The sequence below is a fragment of the Anabrus simplex genome, chromosome 1 (assembly GCF_040414725.1).
Source record: "Anabrus simplex isolate iqAnaSimp1 chromosome 1, ASM4041472v1, whole genome shotgun sequence".
Taxonomy (NCBI): Eukaryota; Metazoa; Arthropoda; class Insecta; order Orthoptera; family Tettigoniidae; genus Anabrus; species Anabrus simplex.
This window is the reverse complement of record NC_090265.1, coordinates 786610537-786634617: the sequence shown is the minus strand read 5'-3', so window position 1 is coordinate 786634617 and position 24081 is coordinate 786610537. Positions and strand designations below refer to the sequence as shown.

At 41.5% G+C, this 24081-nt stretch overlaps 1 protein-coding gene across 2 annotated transcripts in view; it reads right to left on the bottom strand.

The window, feature by feature from the left end:
* The window catches only part of LOC136857522 (aminopeptidase N), a 518903-nt gene that overhangs the window by 102563 nt on the left and 392259 nt on the right, over window positions 1-24081 (bottom strand). For both annotated transcript variants that reach the window (XM_067136248.2, XM_068225222.1), the window contains exon 3: window positions 18558-18993. In XM_067136248.2, the coding sequence (XP_066992349.2) occupies window positions 18558-18965 (408 nt within the window). In that variant the 5' untranslated portion in view covers window positions 18966-18993. The remainder of the gene's footprint in view (window positions 1-18557; window positions 18994-24081) is intronic.

Below are 24081 nucleotides of genomic sequence, written 5' to 3'. Positions count from 1 at the left end.
TCTGGTGGTCATTTTTGGCCTCACTAAAATGTTTTACTAGTGCACTATAGTTTTCCCAGATAGCTTTTACAGTTCTCTGGCTTGATGCTACCCATCTTATTGTAAATTTTTTCCCAATCTTCTTAACTCTTTGTTCCAGTGAAGCAGCACAAATGTTGAGTTCCCTTTGATTTTTGGGAGACAGGCTGTATAAAGAATACAATTTGTCAAAGAAAGAATGGAAATGGTTAACACATGTAACTTCATTTCTTGTATCAGAAACGGCCAATTCCAAGCGATGATTTAAACAGTGCCAGATTACTGTATCTGGAAATAACATTAAAAACTGTGCTCCCACTCAATTTTTTCTACCCAACATTACAGAGGCCCCATCACAGGCTAGACCAACTAAATGTTCTGCCAGAATGTTTTCATTCATCCCATACGAAGAAATATTCTTCAATATCTCTTGAGTAATAAAATCTGCTGTAGTTGATTCAAGTTCTATCAAGTCCCAGAAAAAGGAAACAACTTCAGAATTATCTGAAAGAGCCCATCTCAAACATAATACTAAAACAGATTTTTACACTACTGGTAACTGTTGTTGATTCGTCCATCATAATACTGATTCTCCTCTGATTTTCTGTTGTAGGATTTTCTATTTTATTTCCCATTTCCTGTGAAATGTGTTGAATAATATTAGTACGGTACAACAAAAATTTGTATGAAGAACTCGCCCCATATCTAAACCATTTAATTGTTGAAGTTCAACATAAGCCTGTAAGTCTATGAACGGTCTATTTCTTTTCACAGTTGAGTATGCTGTTCGAAATACTCGAATGGTGGTTTCTAGGTAGTTGACACTCATAGTGTCCGAGCAACTTTCAAATATCTTTTATTAGATTCTGATTTTTGTAACATAGCTTTTTTGTGAGATTCTGAATTTTTGTGCTCAAATTTTTTCGAAGGCTTGTTTGTTGTTGATTAATATTATTTCCGTTGGGATGAACCTTGCATTCTACCCATACTTTCATTAGCTTAAGTCCTGTCCCTTCAGAAACTCCTAATCCTAATTTACTTTCCTCTTTACATACTGTATATTGCAGCCTATAATTTATTTTCTGCAAATAACCACTTGTTCTCTGACAAGAAAATGGTACTGAGACTCGTTCCAACAGTCTGGAAAATCTTGTTTTCGGTAGCTGGGTCCTTGAATTTGGATTCTCCCTTGAATCTGCATCACACGTTTCAGCAACATTTAACCCAGGCTCTGTCTTTATACTCGCGTCTTTATTTCTTTAATGAAACTAATGTTCTCGAACTCCATTTGGTTTCGTTTTTACTTGAGCCATCACACACCGTTTGAGTATTCTTTGATTCTTCATCTTCATCCCCAGCACGTTTTTTTTGAACCCAGCAACTTCAGTAAACTCATGGTCACACTCACAACTCACTTTCACAGCCACTGGAAAACTTGGAAGGTACTATGGGACAACTGATGTTCATTAACGGCAGAGAGATTCCATAATATCTGCTTCACAGCAACGCATTGAGCAAAACATAAAATAAAACTTGGATTCACACAAACATAACGAGTGGAAGAAAGTTGTGCTCACTTCCCGCTCTCCGAATCCAATAGCGGTCTAGCCAACCTTAGAGAACCAGGAAACCGCCCAGGCATGGGCGCCCGCAGGATCTTTTCCAAGGGGGGGCACATTAACAATTTTCTTGAATATAATTACCAATATAACGTCAGCAACATTAATTTTTTTGCAGAAATTTGCGAATATAACAGATGCTAGATGACTGTCAGTAAGTTCAGTTTATGAAATAATCTGGTATGATATTAAACAATTGAACATCAACCTTTTAGAATTCCAGGGAGGGGCAAGCGCCCCCCCTTGCCCCCCCTTGCGGGCGCCCATGCGCCCAGGAGTGTAAAAGCGACCTATGTTATGAACATAAAACCGTAAGGTTCGATATTAGTTCGCTAGAGTACACCCATGACGTTTCAGCGCTATGTATATATTATAAGATTTTCTTACCGAATGTAAAAATGTTACGACATTCTAAAGCGGGGGAATATTTTCCGGAACGGCGTTCCGGCCCGTTCCGGTCCAACTAAATCACTGGCTATCATCCTATGCAATGCTAGAAGCCTAACAGCCACTTCGCGGCCCTAACATGGGGGCTTACATCCTTTGCTTGGTCTTAGTCCAATTATTTTATCACTAAACGAACGTAACCAATCCACTTATTTCGTTAGTTCAAAAGTTGCTCTGCCGCACGTAACCATGTACGACGAGTTAAGTTTAAAAGTTAGCAGCGTTGTGCATTGCACTATCACGTCGTCAGCGAGAAAGGAACAAAGGACAATGCAATCGTGCCTAGATGTTTGCGCTGACAAAAGGCCATAGGAATTGAACTTACGCCCTCTTCAGGCAATTAGGGACCACATCAAGCAAGTGAAAGCCGCCTTTCGAGTCAAGAATCGTTGCATTATTTTCCCTGTCTTCTTTTTACCGTCCATCCTCTGTCCCCTTCATGAAAGCCCTTGAAGCTGTTAATTTGCAATCTGTAGCCGTGGTAAATGTGATATGTCCCCCTACTTTAGTCCAACCCTGTTGAAGTCCTGTCTGACCTCCTGAAACCACGCTTTCGCAAATTTAGGTCTATTTTCCAGTATTAAAACAAACATTTTGTTAACCGCCGCTTATTCATATTTTTTTGCCTTATACGACGATGGGATAGGAAAGGGCTAGGAGTAGGAAGGAAGCGGTCGTGGCCTTAACTAAGGCCTAAAGCACCAGCATTTGCCTTTTGTGAAAACGGGAAGCCACGGGAAACCATCTTGAGGGCTGTTGACAGAGGGGTTCGAACCCACTATCTCCCGAATGCAAGCTCACAGCCGAGCGCCCCTAACCGCACGGCCAACTCGCTCGGCATTCTGAATAGATGTAGGCCTATGTAGAATTCCAGCCTTCGTTGTATTATCGATTCCATCAATCGCCCGTTTCCTTCTTCTTAGTTCGAATGCGCCTACTTTGCACCACGCTTGTTCAATTGTTAGGCTTTGATCTTTGCCCAGTATTCCCGCATTTTCTGCCGGTTTAACTCCTATCCTTTATCTGTCCAAGGGGTACCTTTCTTCCGGGATTTTGCCTGAAATCTTGCAGGGCATGTCGTATAGACCGTCTGTCTTGAAGATCTGAGGGTATTCCCAATTCTTCAATGTCCTTCTCAGTTTCTGCCAGAAGATGAACAGGCGTTTGGTCAGTCTTTTGGGAAGCAGTCTTACTATATGGCCATAGAAAGCTACTCTCCTTTTCCTAGCACAATCAGAGAGCCTCTCTATATGTTCGTAAAGCTCGGAATTGTGCCGTCTACGAAATTCTTCATCTTCCTTTATCGGACCTAAGATATGCCTAAGAATTCTCCCCTCTCTGACTTCCAGTTTCACGACCAGCCCTCTTCAGTTCATTTATTTATACACTGAGATGCCAGAAGTCATGGGATAGCAGTAGAGGAAGGTGGGGGAATTCCGCCACCGTAGCCAATACCGCCATCAGTTAAATGTGAATAGCCGCGTATCCAATATGTGTGCAAATAAGCGTCATCTCTAGCGGACGACTACCGAAACACTGCAAGGTATGTCAGTTTCCTGTAAGCAAACTTGTTTCTACTCGGAGAATAAAAATCTAAAATCATCCTTTATCATCTTATTTTGTGAGATCAAATGAACTGAGGTAAGGGTAGTTTAAATTAGCGATCGTCTAATTACGATTATATTTTTATAAAAGTACTAGCTGATGTACCCGTGCTTCGCTACGGGATTCTCAGAAAGACTGACTTCGTAGTTTTCCTAACTAAAGGTAACATAGGTCATTACAAAAGCGTCAGTAGGAATGTAGCGATTAAAAGCAATGTTATCATATAAAATACTCGATCAAATGAAAAAACGAACATTTTCTCACTTTTAACGAACAGTTTTACGGTGCCGATCTAACAGTCCAAAGTTCCAGAGCTGGAAAGACCAGGCCTCAGAGAGCCGTGAACACTCCCCTACCATTATTCCGTGAAATATGCACACTGCTCAATCCAATCAGTGCCTCAGAGGAGGGATTGAATAGCTGGAATACTATGATGAACCAGTGTGTTACGTACCAGTAGTATCAGAAAATTTATGAACCAGAGGAACCGCATGATGAACAAGAAAGTTGTCTAACTCCCCAGCTATTTCCCACCAATATTCAGTCAGGCTGTTTAATTCTGTACGACCAGACAAGTTGGCCGTGTGGTTACCGGCACGCAGCTGTGAACATGCATCTGGGAGGTAGTGGATTCGACCCCACTGTCGGCAATCCTGAACAGGGTATTCCGTAGTTTCCCATTTTACACCGAGCAAATGCTGGGGCTGTACCTTAATTAAGGCCAAGGACGCTTCCTTCCCACCTCTACCTCTTTCCTATCCCATCGTCGCCATAAGACCTATCTGTGTCGGTGCGACGTAAAATAATTTTTAAAAAATACTCAGTACGCAGCAGTAATCCTATCTATCGGAGATGAGTGGCAACAGAAGACACAAAGCACATCACAACAAACAGTGGTCAATGTAATGATACCGTTGATCCAAGGTAACTAGAATAAAAGGTAGGCTACTCCGGCGGTTGAAGCTTCCATTGGCTGGAGCGCTATGACGTCACGCGATATGAACGATATCGAGTAAGGTACACAGTCGCAGTACAGCAAGCCTATGAGTTCTCGTGCCTGTGAAACATCTTCTCAATCTTTCGTCAAATAATAGTCTGGTTTAGTCCGATTCGATAAGTAACAGCACTTCCAATAGATTTAAAAACGTGAAAATGCGTTAAATTTCGTCACATGCTGAGCAGGTAGAACATCAACTATCAAATACATGACATATAATATGATAAGAAATAAAATATTGCCATGCAACTCAAAATAATTTATTTATTTCCTGATGAAGTAAATATTTATATCAAATGGTATAGGAAAATATACATCATATCGACATCTTTATGGAATTATATTATTAAAACGTACGTGTCAGGAGACTTAATTACTTGATGAACCAGCCCAAAGCTTAGCCTTCTTATTGGCATATTTTCTCAGTGCTAGCTCTTTACTCTTTGCATTAAAATGCCATATCCTAATAAATGTCCTGGTCCTTACGTAGAGACAAATTATTTTGTCATGGAATACTAGAAATTTTGACTTAATAATAGAAATAAGAGTTTTCATAACGTTTTAGCATCTGGATACAGTCTTACCGCCAAACACACCAAATGAAATTTCGAACTGAGCTATGTTTTTTAACCACTCATGACTTGGATGTGAAAGGTCCTCCTTTGAAATAACCGAGATCCAGTAACAGGTCTCTTCTCGCACGACATTTTTGTCTCTTTCTTCGTATTTAGCGTATATCGGATCACGGATACTGTATTATTTAACGAGCTTCGAAATATATTCAGAAATATAAGTCATTAGCACATAATAATGTTATTGGATTTTACGTCCCACTAACTATGTATTTGAGCACCTTCACCACCGGACTGAGACAGGATCGAACCTGCCAAGTTGGGCTAAGAAGGCCAGCGCTCTACCATTTGAGTTGCTACTCAGCCCGACTATTAGCACATAACAATAATTATAGCAAATATGATTTTCATTCAGTCATTTATATCTGACACCTTTTTATCGTACGAGCTGTAATAATGGAGATATTCAAGAGTTTATTACAAAGTGTTTCAACAAACAAGTTAAGCCATCACAGTATCAAACTAACTGGCTATGATGGTTGTTGTCGTTATTGTCTTTATAATATGCAAAATAATAATAATGTTATTTGTGTTACGTCTCACTAACAACATTTACGGTTTTCTGAGACTCGAGGTGGCGTAACTTTTTCCCACGGGAGTTCTTTTACGTGCCGACAATTTATAGCGCCAGAGACGTTTCCATAATATGTTGACTGCATTTTAATCAGTACAGTGGTTCTGCTTCAGATACTGACAACACGAACACTGTTCACGTAGTGAACCACTATACAATTATTGTGTATCCGTGATCCGATATACAGTAAATACGTAGAAAGAGATAAAAATGTCGGTCGGTCACTTGCTTTCTTGGCTTACGCTGCGTGAACCATCAACGATAGACCCCAAGTGTAAGCATACGAATTGTAGAGCATAGAAACCTCTGCAAAAAAGTCTGCGATGGCACATACCTATTTCCAACCGGCTGCCCTCTAGAAGCGATTTTATTCTATAGTCCGCGGTAAAAAATATAACTCCTTGAAATGAAATAAATATTTCAATATTATCCTCGAGTTCCTCATCAAAATAAATTGTTTGACCTCCTCCAGTATTTTATAAGGATTACAATAACCTTGTCAGGACATCATTTGCATGAATAGCTTAGAAGTTATGACCATTTTAGACTGTAATGGCAATACGTGTCAGCAGGACGGGCGAGCGCTGTCTCATATCACATGACGTCACGCAGAAGGCGGCCGGGGAGAGAAACAAGTGAGCGCGATGCGGGAAGAGACCCCGCTGCCGTTGATCAATTTTATGAGCTTTCTCTATTGTAGGCCTTCACAGTTTTCTTTCGACTCTGTGATATTAGGGCATCTTATAAAATTATTTATAGCGTGTACTGTAGTACCTTATTCTTCGACTTTACATACCGATTTTAATAAAATTTCGTTTACCCATTTTCTCGTGACTCGGCACTGATATGGACTTAGTAACAAAAATCCAAATTCATTAATATCTCTGTGATCATCGCCGGTACGGTAACAATATATAAGACATAAATGATCGGAAATTTAATACTATATAAATTTAGTTATGTAGTATTTATCGATAAGACCACTAATAATGTAAATATTTGAGAATTAAACTTTAGCCCTTCCCCTAAACTACCAATTCACTCAGCGTGAATACAGTTATTTATGGCCTAGATTATAGTGACTTATTCTTAGACTTCGCATACCGATTTTTATTTAGGACAACTAATAACAAATATTTGAGAATTTAATTTTAGTCCTTCCCCTAAACTACCATTTTTCTCAGAGTGAATACAATTATTTATAGCCTACATTGCAGCGACTTATTCCCCGGCGTTGTCACCGATTTTCACTAAGATACGAACACAACTAACATAAATATTTGAGAATTAAATTGTAGTCCTTTCCCTAAACTACCATTTCACTCAGCATCAATACAGTTATTCACAGCCTAGATTATAGTATTAGTATTTATTAATGAACATAACAGGCTTCCAGCCCAAATACATGTTCACAAAGCAATAATGCTATCAAAAAGTAATAATAGTAATACTAATGGTCATCATCATCATCATCATCATCATCATCATCATCATCATCATAAACAAAAATCTACCTACAAAACAACTAATCTAGCCCTACCCTGACCTTGCATTCACCACATGATCATCACAACAGATAGTTCTGCAAAATAACCGCTGACATTACGTTACAACAGATTCAACTCCAGTCCTTGTATACACAGTTGCTTACTTCGCATTCCTTGTTCCTTAACCCACTTACCCGGATTTAAAGTACACCAAATGACAACAATCGCACACTGTCTTGCAATCGCGCAATCGGCAAGGCCTTTACATTTCGCACGTACCATATCATTTACTTCCTCAATTACTTCGCAATCTGAATACCCATCGCTGTCACTCGGTCTTACTTCACCTCTAGGCTCGAATTCTACATTCTTCACTGTGTACACATTACCAGCACTTCATTTACTGCTGAAATTACCTAACAGCCCGACTCGTTGGCTGAATGGTCAGCGTACTGGCCTTCGGTTCAGAGGGTCCCGGGTTCGATTCCCGGCCGGGTCGGGGATTTTAACCTTAATTGGTTAATTCCAATGGCCTGGGGCTGGGTGTTCGTGCTGTCTCCAACATCCCTGCAACTCACACACCACACATAACACTATCCTCCACCACAATAACACGCAGTTACCTACAAATGGCAGATGCCGCCCACCCTAATCGGAGAGTCTGCCTTACAAAGGCTGCACTCGGCTAGAAATAGCCACATGAAATTATTATTATTATTATTATTATTATTATTATTATTATTATTATTATTATTATTATTATTATTATTATATTACCTAACACAAACTCAAACCACTGAATACTGTTAAACAAGACCCCCATAAACATTACAAACACCTGACCCCATTCCAAACACATACCCCCTTATTCCCTCTAAGCTATACTCACCACCATCGCCCTATGGATCTCCTTCTTCCATTTTTCTCACACATGCATTTTTAACCGCACATAAATACCTGTTCAATTCTCCTCCGTCTTCCCATTCCTTAATAATCCACCTTATAATACTATGCTCGTCCCCTATTCCTAACATTTTCCGATGTTTGGCACTCAATAGACTATTTCTGATCTTACTTGTTTCTGCACAATTACCTAATAAGTGAAAATCGTTGTTCTCTGCCCCATGAAGTATACATACCGACTTATCTCTACCTTTTAACCATCCCTTATTTTTATGAATTCCCATTACCCACCATATCAACCCTCTCCTGTTTAACCTCTCAACGTATCTAATATTTATCCCCGTTACTTTTTCTACTTTATTAAAAACACTAAGAGAACTTCTTACTCTACTTTCAGCCAATAATTTCTGCCGATACATATCTTTAATCCTCCTTGACAGCACCTTCATCCCTCTAGCTTCTGTCTTCGTCCACTCTCTTCCCACATGTACCCCAAACCTATCATCTCCAAATATCCCTTAATTTTTCTAGCCAGCCTCCCTTATACATGCTCTTCCTTTGTTGTTCATACGTGGCCTGTAATACCCTCCCCCTTCCTGTCTTTTCAAATTCATCCAATATCTAACTATTATTTTCACACACTCAGATTCCAAATCCTCCCCACACAATAATTCCGCCCCTGCATTAGCTGTGCACAGCGGCAGCCCCATCACCATCTTACCGAAATAACTTCGTCTTAATTCACCTCTTTTCTCATCCAACCCCTATACTTCCGCGCCATACAATACCCTACCGAAAATCACCGATCTTAACACCAACCTCAAGGTTTTATAACTGATACCCGGATATTTAGCTAGCAAGTTTTTGACTGAGGCTAGGGCTGCCAAACCTCTGCTTTTCGCCTTATTAATCTGATCATTCCAAGTTCCTTTACTGTTAATAATGACTCCTAAATATTCCAACTTCCATAGTTGTTCCAACCTTTCTCCCTGCAAGACCCATTTCACGGCCTTCCCTCTTCCTTTGTTTACCTGGGCTACTAGTATTTTAGATTTATCCCCATTAGTTCCAAAGTCCCATTTCTTCGTGAAAACCGACACTGCATTTAAAGCTTTCTGCATCCCCCCCCGAAGTTAGAGTCATCAATATCACATCAGCAAAAATCAATCCCGGTACCTCCAACCCATTGATTACCGGCACGGCCCAGTTGCTAGCCCCATGCGCATCCAAGATATAGTTAATAAATAAAATAAACAATTTTGGCGATAATTTGCACCCTTGCTTTAAACCCACCTTAGACTCTAAGGGTCTGCTCAATCTATCGTCTCCCAGTTTTACACAAATCCTGACCACCCTATATATTCCGTCCACTGCCCTCATCTTTTCCGAAACCCCCAACCTACACAGTTTCTCCAATAGAGCTTCTCTATTCACCTTATGAAACGCGCCACATACACCTTACTTCTAGACAGGCTCCTATACTTCTCGAAGACTACTATAATTATATTATCCACTGTCCTTTTCTTTTTTCTAAATCCCCCTTGGTACTCTGTCTATATTTCATTTCTTTCGGCCCATTCACTTAACCAGTTCGCCAACACCCCCGTGTAAATTTTACTTCAGGAGTCTAACAGAGATATTCCTCTATAATTGTTAAAACTGTTCTTACTACCCTTTCCCTTATATATTTGACATAAGATTCCTATTTCCCATTCCTTCGGGTACTTCCCCCCATCAATGAATAGTTTAACTATGCCCTCTATCATTGTCACGTTTTTGCTAATTTATTTCCAAAACTTGTTATTGATCCCATTACATCCCCCCGCCGACTTGCCCCTGATTCTTCTCATCACTCTCAAGGTTTCTTCCCTTGTAATTTCCTTGTCCAATTCATAATTTGCCACTCTCCTATTCCTGCAAATTACTTCTTTCCCCGCCTCTCTCCACCGTTCTTCCCCCTTTCCCCCGAGTAATTCACCAAAATACCTCACCCACTGAACCTCCTCAATGCTCGTTCTCTCTGTACTCCTTCCACCCTTAATTATTCTATTAATCCCTTCCCAAACTTTTTCAATGCTGTTAGTCTTACAATTTTTATTTATGGTTTCAGTTTGTTCCTCTAACCACGCCTTTTTTACCTCACACATTTTTCTATACTCCTACCTCAACTTACAGAAAACCTCCTGTTCTGCACTCCCACCTTTCTTTCTATACTCTCCTAACGCACCCAGCACCCTCCTCCGCAATCCTTCACACTATTTATTAAACCATTCTTCACCCTCCTTCCTTTTTCTCCTACATTCTACCTTCTGTGCTATCATCTTTATTGGATGTAGCAGCAATTCCAAGGCTTTATCAATATTATTCTCCTCTAACGCACCTTCCCAACCATATTTCAGAAATTGTAATTCATCTTTTGCTACCCTATCCCAATCCCGTCCCACTTTCTCTGACCATTTATACTTGTTATATCTACTCCCTAGTATATCCTTCGTCTCAGCTTCCTTCCTTATATGCTTCTCATACCCCCTTTTCAACATAACCCACACAGGGAAAGGGTGTGATTCAATACAGTCTCCTACTTCCATCCTTACATATCCTCCAGCACTCCTTCCGAGCTTAAAACCATATCTATCACACTACCTCCCTTCTCGGTAACATAGGTCAATTTCCCCGTACTGTCACCCTTCATCCATCCATTCAGAATATACAAATTTCCCGCAGCGCACATCTCTAGGAGCTTCTCCCCATAACTGTTTATAATTTTATTCTCACTACTTCTACTTTTCAACATACAACTTCCATCCTCCGTACTATATACTGGGCTCTGTTCCCCTATTCTCGCGTTCCAATCTCCGAATAACAACATATCCTCTTCTCCTGCAAACTACTCTCTTATCATACTAATATCCACCAATAGCTCTTCAAAAAGATGCTTATTTGCATATGCTGAACTACTAGGATGGCAATATACGAACGCTAGATTTTCATTAAGATACGACCGTTAATAACAAAAATCTCAGAATTAAATTTTAGTCCTTCCCCGAAACTACCATTTCACTAAGCGTGAATAAAATTATTTATGATATAAATTGTAGCGACTTATTCCCCGACTTTGTATACCGATTTTCATTAAATTCTCTTCAGCCGTTCTCTCATGATGCGTGTACATACATACATACATACATACATACATACATACATACATACATACATACATACATACATACATACATGCGGACATTACGGAAAATTAAAAAAGTGCATTTCCTTGTTACTGTGGACATGATTGATACGGAAATACCAACCTCTTTAAATTCTGAGCAATGTACAGACAAAACTCTTATTTTATATATATATATATAGATGATATATGATTGTACAGCCTGTTGCCATTTCTTGATGGATGCAGTATTTTTGTATCCGTCTCTTGGCACAGGCCAGAGCAAAGTGTAGCTTCCACTGAAGTCCCAGTCTCATCAATGGCTGTGACAATATGGAAGCTGCTGGGGTATGAGTGGTGCTGAGTAATGACATTTGGAGCACAAATAGGGTCCGAGTGTTATGAAAGGTGTTGCTCGTAGGATCAGTCGTGCTGCAGAGGCACCTTCTGGTCCAGTGAGGAAAGCAATGGCAAACTACCTCATTCCTCATCTTGCCTAGTACGCCTCATTTGGCCTCTGCCATCGGTTTTTGTGGTTTTCCTATAACTACATAGCCTTTGGTGGTGCTATCCAACCAGCGTCTGGGCTGATGACCTAACAGACAGACATATGATTGTATAAGTATTTTATAATAAACTTTTGTTTTGTTCGATTTGTTGTTTAGGCAGCATTTCGATCCAAAGATAGCCGTGTGCTAACGGGGTAATGCCGCCACAGGTGGCGGTATTACCCTATCCTACATTTCAGTGGGCGCAATTATATTTTCAGCTGCCTCGAAATAGACTGCGAAGAACAGAAAAGGCTAAATGGACTGCGGAGGATTTGCTGAAAGGTATTAAAGCAGTGAATGACAGCCAGTCTGTTGAAAGGGTGTCTAAGATGTTCAACATACCAAGAATAACATTAAGAGATAGGCCCAAAGACAATAAATTAGAAAACCCTGCATTGGGGTGAAAACCTTTATTTTCTGAAGAAAAAGAGAAAGAAATTCATGATCAGCTGTTGCTCTTATCACATATGTTTTATGGCTTTTCCATCTTAGAACTTCGTCGTCTGGCATTTGACCTGGCAGAAGCAAATGGGATTGCTCATATTTTCAACCGGACAACAAAGGTGGCTGGTCCAGATTGGGTTTATGGTTTTTAAAATACAATTTCTTACATCTGAACATATAAAAGCCATATTTTAAGTAGCAAAAAGTCTACCGTATGTATTATATGTGATGAATATGAAAAAAAAAAAATCCCAAGGAATTGTGATATAAATGCACATATTGCTCATGTATGTACAGTCGAACTTCGATATCTCGAGCCTCCATTACTCGAATTTTCAGTATCTTGAAGTAACTTAAATTTCCCAGCTGTTTGTCCTGTTCTTCACGTGTATTTATGTCTCTATTACTCTAAATTCGGTTACACGAATCTCTCGATTTCTGGAACCAAACATTTCCCCCCTTGAAGCAAGAAATACTCTGCAACTCGAATTTTGTGCGACATTAACTCTGCAATACAGCATTTGTGGTTTGTGAGGAACAGTTAACAAGTAAAGAAAGAGTCACAGTGATGCTGGGAGCTAATATGACGGGAACCTAAAAACTAAAACTTCTAATGATCGGAAATTCGGCGAAGCGTCGCTGTTTCTCGGGTGTGAATTACCGGTCATGTACGAAAGCAATGCCCTAAGTCACGAATGACAAGCTCCATCTACGAATCTCGGCTGCGTGGTGTTCACGAGAAGTTTCAACGTCAAGGGAGGAAAAGTTAACAGTAACAAACAGAAGAAACGAACGAGTTTTTCCCAAAGGTTATAACGGAGGTATGTTTCTTGTTTCACTACTGTATGTACTGTATCCTGTCTTCTAAAAAGTTACTATAATAAGATTTATAAATAAAGTGATGCCGTAAAGTAGAATGTGTTTGTACCGAGCTCGATAGCTGCAGTCGCTTAAGTGCGGCCAGTATCCAGTAACCGGGAGATCGTGGGTTTGAGCCCCACTGTCGGCAGCCCTGAAGATGGTTTTCCGTGGTTTCCCATTTCACACCAGGCAAATGCCGGGGCTGTGCCTTAATTAAGGCCACGGCCGCTTCCTTCCACTTCCTAGGCCTTTCCCATCCCATCGTCGCCATAAGACATATCTGTGTCGGTGCGACGTAAAGCAAATAGAAAAAAAAAAAGAATGTGTTTGTATATTTTTAAATACTGTTAAAATTAATGTGTTCAGTATAAGGCCGTAGATACACATGATTCAATTATGCGCTATACATGCTCAAAAACGGTATTCTGTATATCTCCAAATTTCGATAACTCGAAATAAAATTTAGCTCCGAGGTGATTCGAGATATCGAGGTTTTACTGTATGCCTATGCCTTAGCTCCAATTCTTGATATGAGGTCCGGGATGAGGTGAGATGAATTAATATGGCATATTTTCATAGTCAGAAGACCTTCCTGCCATCAGCCTCAGCTGAGGAGCCGATGAACATGAAGTGAATGATGGTGAATGTAATTGGGTAATGAGGTGGAAGAAATCGCCAGTGGTATATGAACAGGAACTGTCCCTGCATTTGTCTCGAAGTGAAAATGGGAAATCAAAGAAAACCATTCTCAGGAAAGCCAACGACGGATTTTGAACCCACGCGTCTTCCGAATGCTCAGCTCCATGGATGTAGCGCGTTAATAATCTAATGCAGGAATACGTACCAATAATGCAATCGCCGCGTAAATTCAGCTGAATGTATTCAATCTATGGCGCTAGAACGCGCATTAAGTCTTCAAAACACTTGCTGCACCGCCAGTAAACGACAGGTCGAGTCGGCAAATCTGCCACCTGTCGGCGAGCTCCGCTGTGTCTTTCATCCCATCTGAAACAATAAGAAACATGCGCCGACTCTGCGGCAGACTCGCCAAAAACCGCTCCGTGTGTCACCAGCCTAAGGGTACAACCTTACTCTTTCTCCCCTGTTAATACAGAAGGCAGTGATTTTTTAGTTATTTTCTAACTGCTGGGTTCGATTCAGTTACGCTAACCATACAGTTTAGGGACCCTAGTTGCCGATACGTCGTCTGGCACGTTGGCATTGTACAGTCATGGTTTATTTTGTGGTTTGTGAGAATTAAGTATTGCCACTGCCGTATTGTTAAAATCACTAGCACCGAGCTCGATAGCTGCAGTCGTTTAAGTGCGGCCAGTATCCAGTAATCGGGAGAGTGTGGGTTCGAGCCCCACTGTCGGGAGCCCTGAAGATGGTTTTCCGTGGTTTCCCATTTTGACACCAGGCAAATGCTGGGGCTGTACCTTAAGTAAGGCCACATCCGATTTCCCATTCCTAGGCCTTTCCTAACCCCATCGTCGCCATAAGACCATATCTGTGTCGGTGCGACGTTAAGCAAAAAAAAAATCACTAGTGTTACATTTCTGGGTATAATTAAAGCATATTTTCTTTTTCTGTGGTATTGCAAATCTGTTTGTGTAATACGAGGTGAGGAGAATTGTGGCATGTTCCAAAAATTCATTTAATAACGTAGAATGTACGAAATAACGAACGCAGCATTTTATTAATTACCGTCTTATTTCGTCCAATACTTACGTATAGAATTTGATTAGGATTTCTAAGAAGCAAGAACAATTTTCAAGAAATCCTCCGAAAAGGAAATCAACATTACCTTCTCTACGAAGGTCGATCAAATATAAACGGCATTTTTGTTCCTGAACATCAACAGTTGATAGGACTGGCCCCATGCTTCTACTAAGCTTAGCGGGACCATTAAAAGTGGGGAGAGCGTGCTGTTAAATATTTCCCGCCGTTTCGTCAGTAACGCTCACGATGTCGGAGCAACAGGTGCATCCCTCCACTGTGCAACGCCGAATTATAACATTTCTTGCTCGTGAAGGAGTTTCAGCGGCGGAAATTTGCCAGAGATTGACTGCACAGTTTGGTGATCAAACGTTGCCAAGGACGCGTGTGTTTATCTGGCATAGAAAGTTCAAGGAAGGACGAGAACGTGTGGAAGATCAGCAACACGATCGCCGTCCTCGGACCAGCATTACAGACGATAACATTAGTGCAGTTAAAGATTATTATTGACGACGATCGACGGGCGAAAGTATCAGAAATTGCAGAACAAGTCGGAATCAGTTATGGGAGCTATCAAGCAATAATCATAAACGACCTACAGTTCCGTATAGTGTGTTCCAGATGGGTCCCTCGCCTTTTGACCGAAAATCTGAAGATGAGACGTTTGGCGGTCTGCCAGGGGCTTACAGCAAGGTTTGCGGAAGAAAGTGATGCATTTTTGGGTCTGATCGTCACCTGCGATCAAACATGGGTCCACCACTACACTCCTGAATCCAAACAAGCCAGTAAGGAGTGGCGGAGGAAAGGGGAGGCAGCACCAGTGAAAGCCAAAACTCGCCTGTCAGCTGGCAAGGTTCTTGCAACCGTTTTTTCGATCGGCGAGGCATTTTGCTGATTGATTTTTTGCATGAGCGACGCACATTCAATGCTGCTTAGGCTACTACCGCGAGCTGTTTAACAAGGCGAGGGTTGCATATCGCAGCAAGAGACGAGACCAACCGATTCGACAGGTCATCATAATGCCCGGCCCCAACTGCAGCTCTAACTGTCTCCAAGCTACAGGAAATGCACTGGACTACAGATCATTCTTCTTACAGCCCGGACTTATCACCCTGCGATTTCCATTTGTTCCGATCGCTTGGAGAATATCTAGGAGGGCAACGATTTGAAGATGACGAGAGTGTGGAAGACATAGTGCGCAAGTGGCTGGTGATACGACCCTGTTCTTTTTATGATGAGGGCATAAAAAAGCTGCCCATACGCTGGGACAAATGCATTTCCAAAACAGGAAACTATAAAATAAAATAAATTGTAATTGCCTTGTGTTTTTCAATAAATGAATGCAAATAAAGAATAAAAATCCCGTTTATATTTGAGCCCCTCGTATAAAGGTCAGTTCAGTTCAAATGGAAGGAAATTTCGTAATCAAGTTAACCTAACCGTGTCATGTCACGACTTTGTTACTATTTGGAGACTTAGTTTGTGGGTAGTCTTATTGACTTGTGGCATATGAAAACCTACAAGCTGTTTTCCAGTCAGTGACCGCGTCAGGGATGTAATGAATGAACCATATATAGGCTATTAGTACTATGGGGTCGCCACTCCCAAAGTGATGTATATTAATGACTGATAGATGCTATGAAATGAGAATGGAGAGTGTTGCTGGAATGAAAGATGACAGGGAAAACCGGAGTACCCGGAGAAAAACCTGTGCTTGTGTATTCTTACAGCGTGGTTATTTTTCAGCCCGACAAATAATAGCAAATTTAAAACAGGGAGCTGAATTATTTACACAAGGCAAACACCGAAGAATACAGTTATAGTAATGCGTATATCAACATAAGGGCAGAGATATATAACATTACATTGAGTGAGGGTGAGAGAATGTGTGTGTGTGTGTGTGTGTGTGTGTGTGTATTTCCTTCATTCCTTACCAAGCTTGAAAACCGACTCAATTATGAATTCCGGTACCTTGATTGATCATTTGTTGTCATTTACTAGGGTAAGGGAACCTCCATTATATTGAGATTAGTTTATTGATGGTTATGTCTCGTGATTTCAGTATGTAACTAGTGAAGGTGACAGCAGTGATGAGCCATTAAGAAAAAAGAGGATTTGGAGGCGATATTTGCTTTGTAGTGTATTAGGCCAGGGCCTGATTAGCTGCCACCTCCGGAGGGCCGGGTTCGATTCCCGGCTCTGCCACGAAATTTTAAAAGTGGTACGAGGGCTGGAACGGGATCCAGTCAGCATCGGGAGGTCAACTGAGTAGAAATGGGTTCGATTCCCACCTCAGCTATCCTGGAAGTGCTTTTCCGTGGTTTCCCACTTCTCCTTCACGCAAATGCCGGGATGGTACCTAACTTAAGGACACAGCCGCTTCCTTCCCTCTTCCTTGTCTATCGCTTCCGATCTTCTCATCCCCCCGCAAGGCCCCTGTTCAGCATAGCAGGTGAGGCCGCCTGGGCGAGGTACTGATCATCCTCCCCAGTTGTATCCTCCTACCCAGAGTCTAAAGCTCCAGGACACTGTGCTTGAGGCGGTAGAGGTGGGATCCTTCGCTGGTCCGAGGGAGAAACCGACCCTGGGGCGTTAACAGATAAAGAAGAAGAAGAAGAAGAAGAAGACTTATTCCTCACAGTTACGGAAGGTCAGTTGGACTACTCCATCTCTCTGCAGTTTCATTTCACGACGTTATTTTGGCACATATAAACGAAGGTAGCCTTCAGGAGTAATAATTTTAAAAGTATTAGTCATTCCTCTAAATCGGCAATCCAAGTCAATATCTTTTCCATGGAAGAGTATGCATTTCTACCGCAAAAACTTAAGTCTCCAGCGCCACGTGTCGAGCTATGAAACTACTCCGATTACAGTACGTGGACCCGATTGTCAAGGCCGGTAAGGAGCTAGCTAGAGCGATGCATCAAGTCGGCCGTGATTGGAGCTTAATGTTGTCGTCAGCTCCCGCTTGGAGCGCTATGTCAGCATACAACGAGCAACCTGTAGAAAACTTCGTGAACAGTCGAGATTTTCTTCAGAAGACGCGGAGAAAATTTCTCTGCGAAACAAAGAGTTTCACTGTGTTTTCTGGACATGGCACAAGACCAAAAGCCCATATCATATCTACAAGTACGGGCCGTGAAAGCATCAATGTTTTTTTCTTTTGGCTAGTGGCTTTACGTCACGCCGAGACAGATAGGTCTTATGGCGACGATGGGATATGAAAGGCCTTGGAGTTGGAGGGAAGGGGCCGTGACCTTAATTAAGGTACAGCCCCAGCATTTGCCTGGTGTGAAAATGGTAAACCACGGAAAACATGTTCAGGACTGCCGACAGTGGGATTCGAACCCACTATCTCCCGGATGCAAGCTCACAGCCGCACGCTCCTAACCGCACGGCCAACTCGCCCGGTAGCATCAATGTGAACATTATTATTATTATTATTATTATTATTATTATTATTATTATTATTATTATTATTATTATTATTATTATTACTTTAAGGCAACAAGGGACTTTTCATAATGGTCGACTTACCTCTCCATGGAATGTGAAGTTCCCTTCCTTTATAAATGGGATGAGTTTGACGTTGTAGGAATCAGGATGGACTGAACGAGGAAGTCTTACATCAAGCTTGGGTGCAGGGGGTGGCTGAGGGGTTGTGGTGGACGACGTAGTGGTCGGTGGCGCTGTGGTCGGCAGTTCAACAGGTACTGGTGCAGATGGCTCCGACGATTTCTGGAGCGGGTGCGTGTCAGTGTGGGCCGGAGCAGCGGCAGGACAGGACGCGAACTTGTAGACCAGCACTCCAGTGATTACGAGACCGCCAACAAACAGTAGAACCAAGAGCAGCGCGGTACAGCGGCTAATGACGTAACCAGGTCGCTTCCCAAAGGTAACAGTAGCGCCGTCCATAATTGCCAGCGCCTCGTGCGATTGGGACATAGCATGGGGTCGCCACTGACCTCAACACCTGGAACACACAAGCAACCAAACACTATCAACTCTTCGTTCTTGCTGGCATGTGGCTCCAGAAAACATGTTCCTGAAGAAAATTCAACAAGTTAACCGCTTTTATTACTAAACAAATATACCGGTGTAACAATAATGTACTGTGGAACTGTTATAACGTAAGGTAGTTAATATTTTACATAAACATAAACGCTACAAAAACTAACCTACCAAAATGTGTTCGTAATTTCGTCCCCCATCAAATTTAAGGAAAGTATAATTAATTTTAACATGTTTTCCTTTCTAACCTTGCCAGACAATTTTCCTATAATGAATTAATCGAAGGCCATTTATGAAAAACATTTTCTTGTTATTCTTTTTAACATAGTCTTTCAGCGTTGCTCGTGGGATGTTAAACGCTTTACTTGCACGTTTGTAACCCACTATCTTGCCCCTCACTGCCTTAATAGCCTTTTTCATAGCCTCCTTATCCCACTGCTCGCGTTTTCCCATCTGTAAGTAGTAATGAACTTCATAAATAAATAAAATGAAGGGGAACGAAATTACGAACATTCCCACATTTATTATAATGGCCGTTAAAGTAATTCACGCCAACCACCTCACTGTAGCAATTACACGCCAGGAACTACAGCACACGACTGAAATGGCCTAGTATTTCATACACATATCAGTGCTCACTCTAGGAATAACAGGCTCTTAATTTGAATGCTGCACTAACTCGGCTCAGCATGGAAAATGAATCCTCCTTGTACACGGAAACTAAACGTGGTGCACACAACCAACTCTTATAAAAAGATAATGGGATGAGGCTACGCGTGTGCGTGCGGCTATAAATGACGTACCAACCGTGCAAACTGGAAATCGCTAGGGGGACGAAATTAGGCGCGGGAACGGAATTTGACACCCCCACCTTATCCCTCACAAGTCCAGGAAGAAAATATATGGACATGGGCCTGGAAGCGCTTTATTTCCCTGTTGGAACTCATTTTATACACAGTACAGCGTGACCCAAAAACCCGTTAACATTTGACGACATAATACTTCACGGAATATTGGAGGAAGGAAGGTAATAATTGATACACATGATTGGCATGCTATAGTGTTTTATTGACACCAAAATAAGGTACAGCACAAGAAATGACCAACAGATGGCGCTTCATACGATATACAAGCGATAATTAGCATAACAATTGAGGTTTAGCAAAGACGATGTTCTTTATAACACATGTTCAACATGTCGGCCGTCATTCATCAACAATACCTGTAGTCGAGGGACAATGTCGTGTACAGCACTGTTCAGCATATCCGCAGGTATAGTGAGAAATTGCCGTCGGATGTTGTCTTTTAGCATCCCTAATGAGGTTGGACGATCGTGGTAGACTGGCGCCTTCAGGTAACCTCACAACCAATAATCTCACGGATTGAGGTCGGGGGACCGGGGAGGCCAAGCATGACATGCCGCGATTGCAGGCGCATCTGACGCCCTCTCTTATGACAGCTTCATTTATACCGTACACGGGTCTCATGCGACATCAATGACGTGTTGCTGTCCAGGACCATCCGTTGGCCCGTTTCTATACTCGTTGCTGGTGTCAATAAAACCCGATGTCATGTCAAGCATGTTTGGCCATTTATATCTGACGTGTTGCTGTCCAGCGCCATCTGCTGGTCATTTTGTGTACTTTGTTTTGGTGTCAATAAAACCCATGTCATGCCAATCATGTGTGTCGATTATTACTTCTCTACCTGAAATATTCCGTGAAATATTGCCTCGTCGAATGTTAACGGACTTTTAGGTCATCCTGTACATTAATAATGGGACACACAGAGGAACACGTACCAGCATACCACATGAAATGCTAAAAATACACTCCATTAGCGTTCATACATGCTCATACAGTAGGTACAACAGACTCTACCCCTATCTCAAGAGCTTAAGAGAAGTGTAAGAGGTGGTATCGGTAAACGAAATTCGATGTTAGTTTTTTATGGAAAACTATTATTTGGAGTTTCCTTTTTAAGTTGATGTATGTTTCATAGATTTTCGATGACTGCAAGTATTTATAATTTAAAAAATATATACTGTTCAAGCCATTTCTCCAGATTTCGCGAGCGCTTGTTCAGTTAGACGAGATAACTGCTGACGTATTTGCTCTAGAAGACAGCAGTAGTGAACATCCTGCTGCGTAAGTTGGCTACATCGGTTGGGACGATATCACTTCCTACCCGGTGTTTATTTGGTAAGAAACATGGTGGCATCCACGTCTTGTAAGTGGCATTACAACTTCAAATGTAATTTCCGAAAAACGTTTTTTTTTTGCGAATATTTCCCTTTTTCATAAAATACTTCAGGTAGACCTCTGAAATTTTTACCTATCATTAATAGCATTATTGGTTTTATATAGATCTACAATTGTAGAGATACCACACATAGTTTGATCATAATTATCTTTTAAGTAATCAAATTAAAAAGTTAAGAACTTGACTTTAAAAATCCATATTTTCATTTCTAATCAAGATAGAACTGAGAAAATATATTAGATATGGTTATATATATCCTATACAAGTTTCGTTTTGTTATCTTAGACAGTTACATAGAAACCGCGATGTAAATCTGTTAAATTTAACATTACCAGGATAAACCTTTGATACTTCCCTTAAACATCACATCAACACTGTCAGCATTTCAATCATTTCTACAGACCCAACGCCTGATGTGCCAGCAACCTCTCTGCTATACCTATACAGCGGGGCGGTCTAAAGGCAATGCTGCAGGCTCATGATCATTTTGCGAGTCACTGAACGGGGATTAAAACAATGCGCTCGAGGGCAAGGGTATTTATTGACTTTATGACTTGGCTCACAGTAGGGCATTAGTAAACGTTCCCTATGTTTGTAGTTTATTATTGAATGACGCAGGGACGTTGTAGTAACGATGAGCTGATGGACATGCTGTTAGTGCATTGTAAAGTCGAAGAAATAGATTTCCTTTCATGCGGCTACACTACAATATTTTATTTTTGCAAGTTGCTTTACGTCGCACCGACACAGATAGGTCTTACGGTGACGATGGGATACAAAAGGGATAGGAGTAGGAAGGAAGCGGCCATGGCCTTAATTAAGGTACAGCCCCAGCATTTGCCTGGTGTGAAAATGGGAAAACCACGGAAAACCATCTTCAAGACTGTCGACAGTGGGGCTCGAACCGAATACTCAATACTGGCCGCACTTAAGTGACTGCAGCTATCGAGCTCGGTACAACATTATTTACTTAACGTTACCTGATAGCAGGGATGCTCTTGTGGGAAGATTAGGGCAGCAAGTTAAAGTGTCACCAATGATGCGCAGACGCTGGGAACCTGTCTGCGGGCACATTTCATTGCTATGAGGCCACAGCCCGCTGTGATCTCGTGCACTGTATGACTGTAGGTTGTAGTCTTAGTGAACATAATGGGCGGAAGGTTCAAAGCGAAGACTCCCGACTTCGTTGTCGTTTCGACGTGAATGGGAAATATTGGAGTTGGAACACTTGCACCGGAGTTACACTTGCGCTGAGACTTGATTTTCACATACTCCGGTATTAACATACACGAACAATACTTCAAATAGCCTCGATTGAAGAGCTGGTCTACCTCCTCGCACCTTTTTATTTTTTTTATTTTTCAGGCTACACTTTTCTCACTTCATTCATCGCTTCATCCGCAGTGTAAACGTGACCTGCCTCGCCTAAAACTGTATTACTTTTTCTTGTTATTCTTCATTTACAGCCGGGCTGAGTGGCTCAGACGGTTGGGGTACTGGCCTTCTGACCCCAACTTAGCGGGTTCGATCCTGACTCAGTCCGGTGGTATTTAAAAGGGCTCAAATACGTCAGCCTCGTATCAGTAGATTTACCGGCACGTAAATAACTCCTGCGAGACAAACTATCGGCACCTCGGCGTCACCAAAAACCGTAAAAATAGTTAGTAGGACGTACACTGTTATTCATTAAAATTTACCTTTCTTGAAATCTGATGATGATGATGCTTGTTGTTTAAAGGGGCCTAAAATCTAGGTCATCGGTCCCTAATGGCACGAAATGAGACGAAATATAAGGACAATTAAAAATCCATAAATCAATAATTCTCCACTGACCAGGATTCAAAACGTGAGGACGAAGAATGAATGGATGGATATGAAGTTCAAACACTCAGTGGATCCGATTCACAGTGTCCCACATCCCCAGGAACTAGCGTTAAACAATAGTATTACTGACCAAGAGACTAATCCTAAAGCACAATACTGAATCGATGATGCTTGTAGTCTAAACGGGTCCAAAATCCAGGTCATCGACCCCTCGTAATGGTACTTATCGCCAGGAAAGTAGAACCAAGGCATTTGCCGTGTTGAGGTATTAATCAAAGTAGCGTATACTCCGGGTACTTCATACATTATGGTATACTCACAGGTAATGCAATGCGCACATGTAATACAGAGCTATGGTGTTTCGCACATTGTGCCGCTATTAATATGCAACACAAACCTATACAGGCAACGCAAACCTATGGTGTCCTTCACATAAGTGGACTAACCAAAGGGACTCGCACTATCCCGTGTTCCTCACATAGTGGGTACTAATCATAGCCAAGGCAGAACCATGGTGTCGCTCATATAGTGGTACGAATCACAGGTACTCTAAGATGCATCCTGAGCACACACTGTCGGTACTAATCACAAACCTATTGTGTACCTAACATGGTGGTACTACACGCAAGAAAAACGACCCATGATGTTCCCTGCGTGGTGGTACTAATTACAAGTAGTATCATGGTTCTAATTTGATCTTCCCTTGGTCGCCCCTTTTAGTCGCCTATTAGACAGACAGGGGATACTGTGGGTGTATTCTTCATCTGCGTCCCACACCCACAAGGGGTTCTTGTTTTCTACGCGGTAATAAGTCAGATGATCTTTGTTAGTATAATCCGCAATGTACTGATGTCCATTGTAAGTCAACAAAGGCTTCCCCTTGGTCTTTGTGAACTCCATAGCTGTAGAACAATTATCATCAGTTCAACACGGAACACTAGTTGTCACCAGGTATCAATTGTAG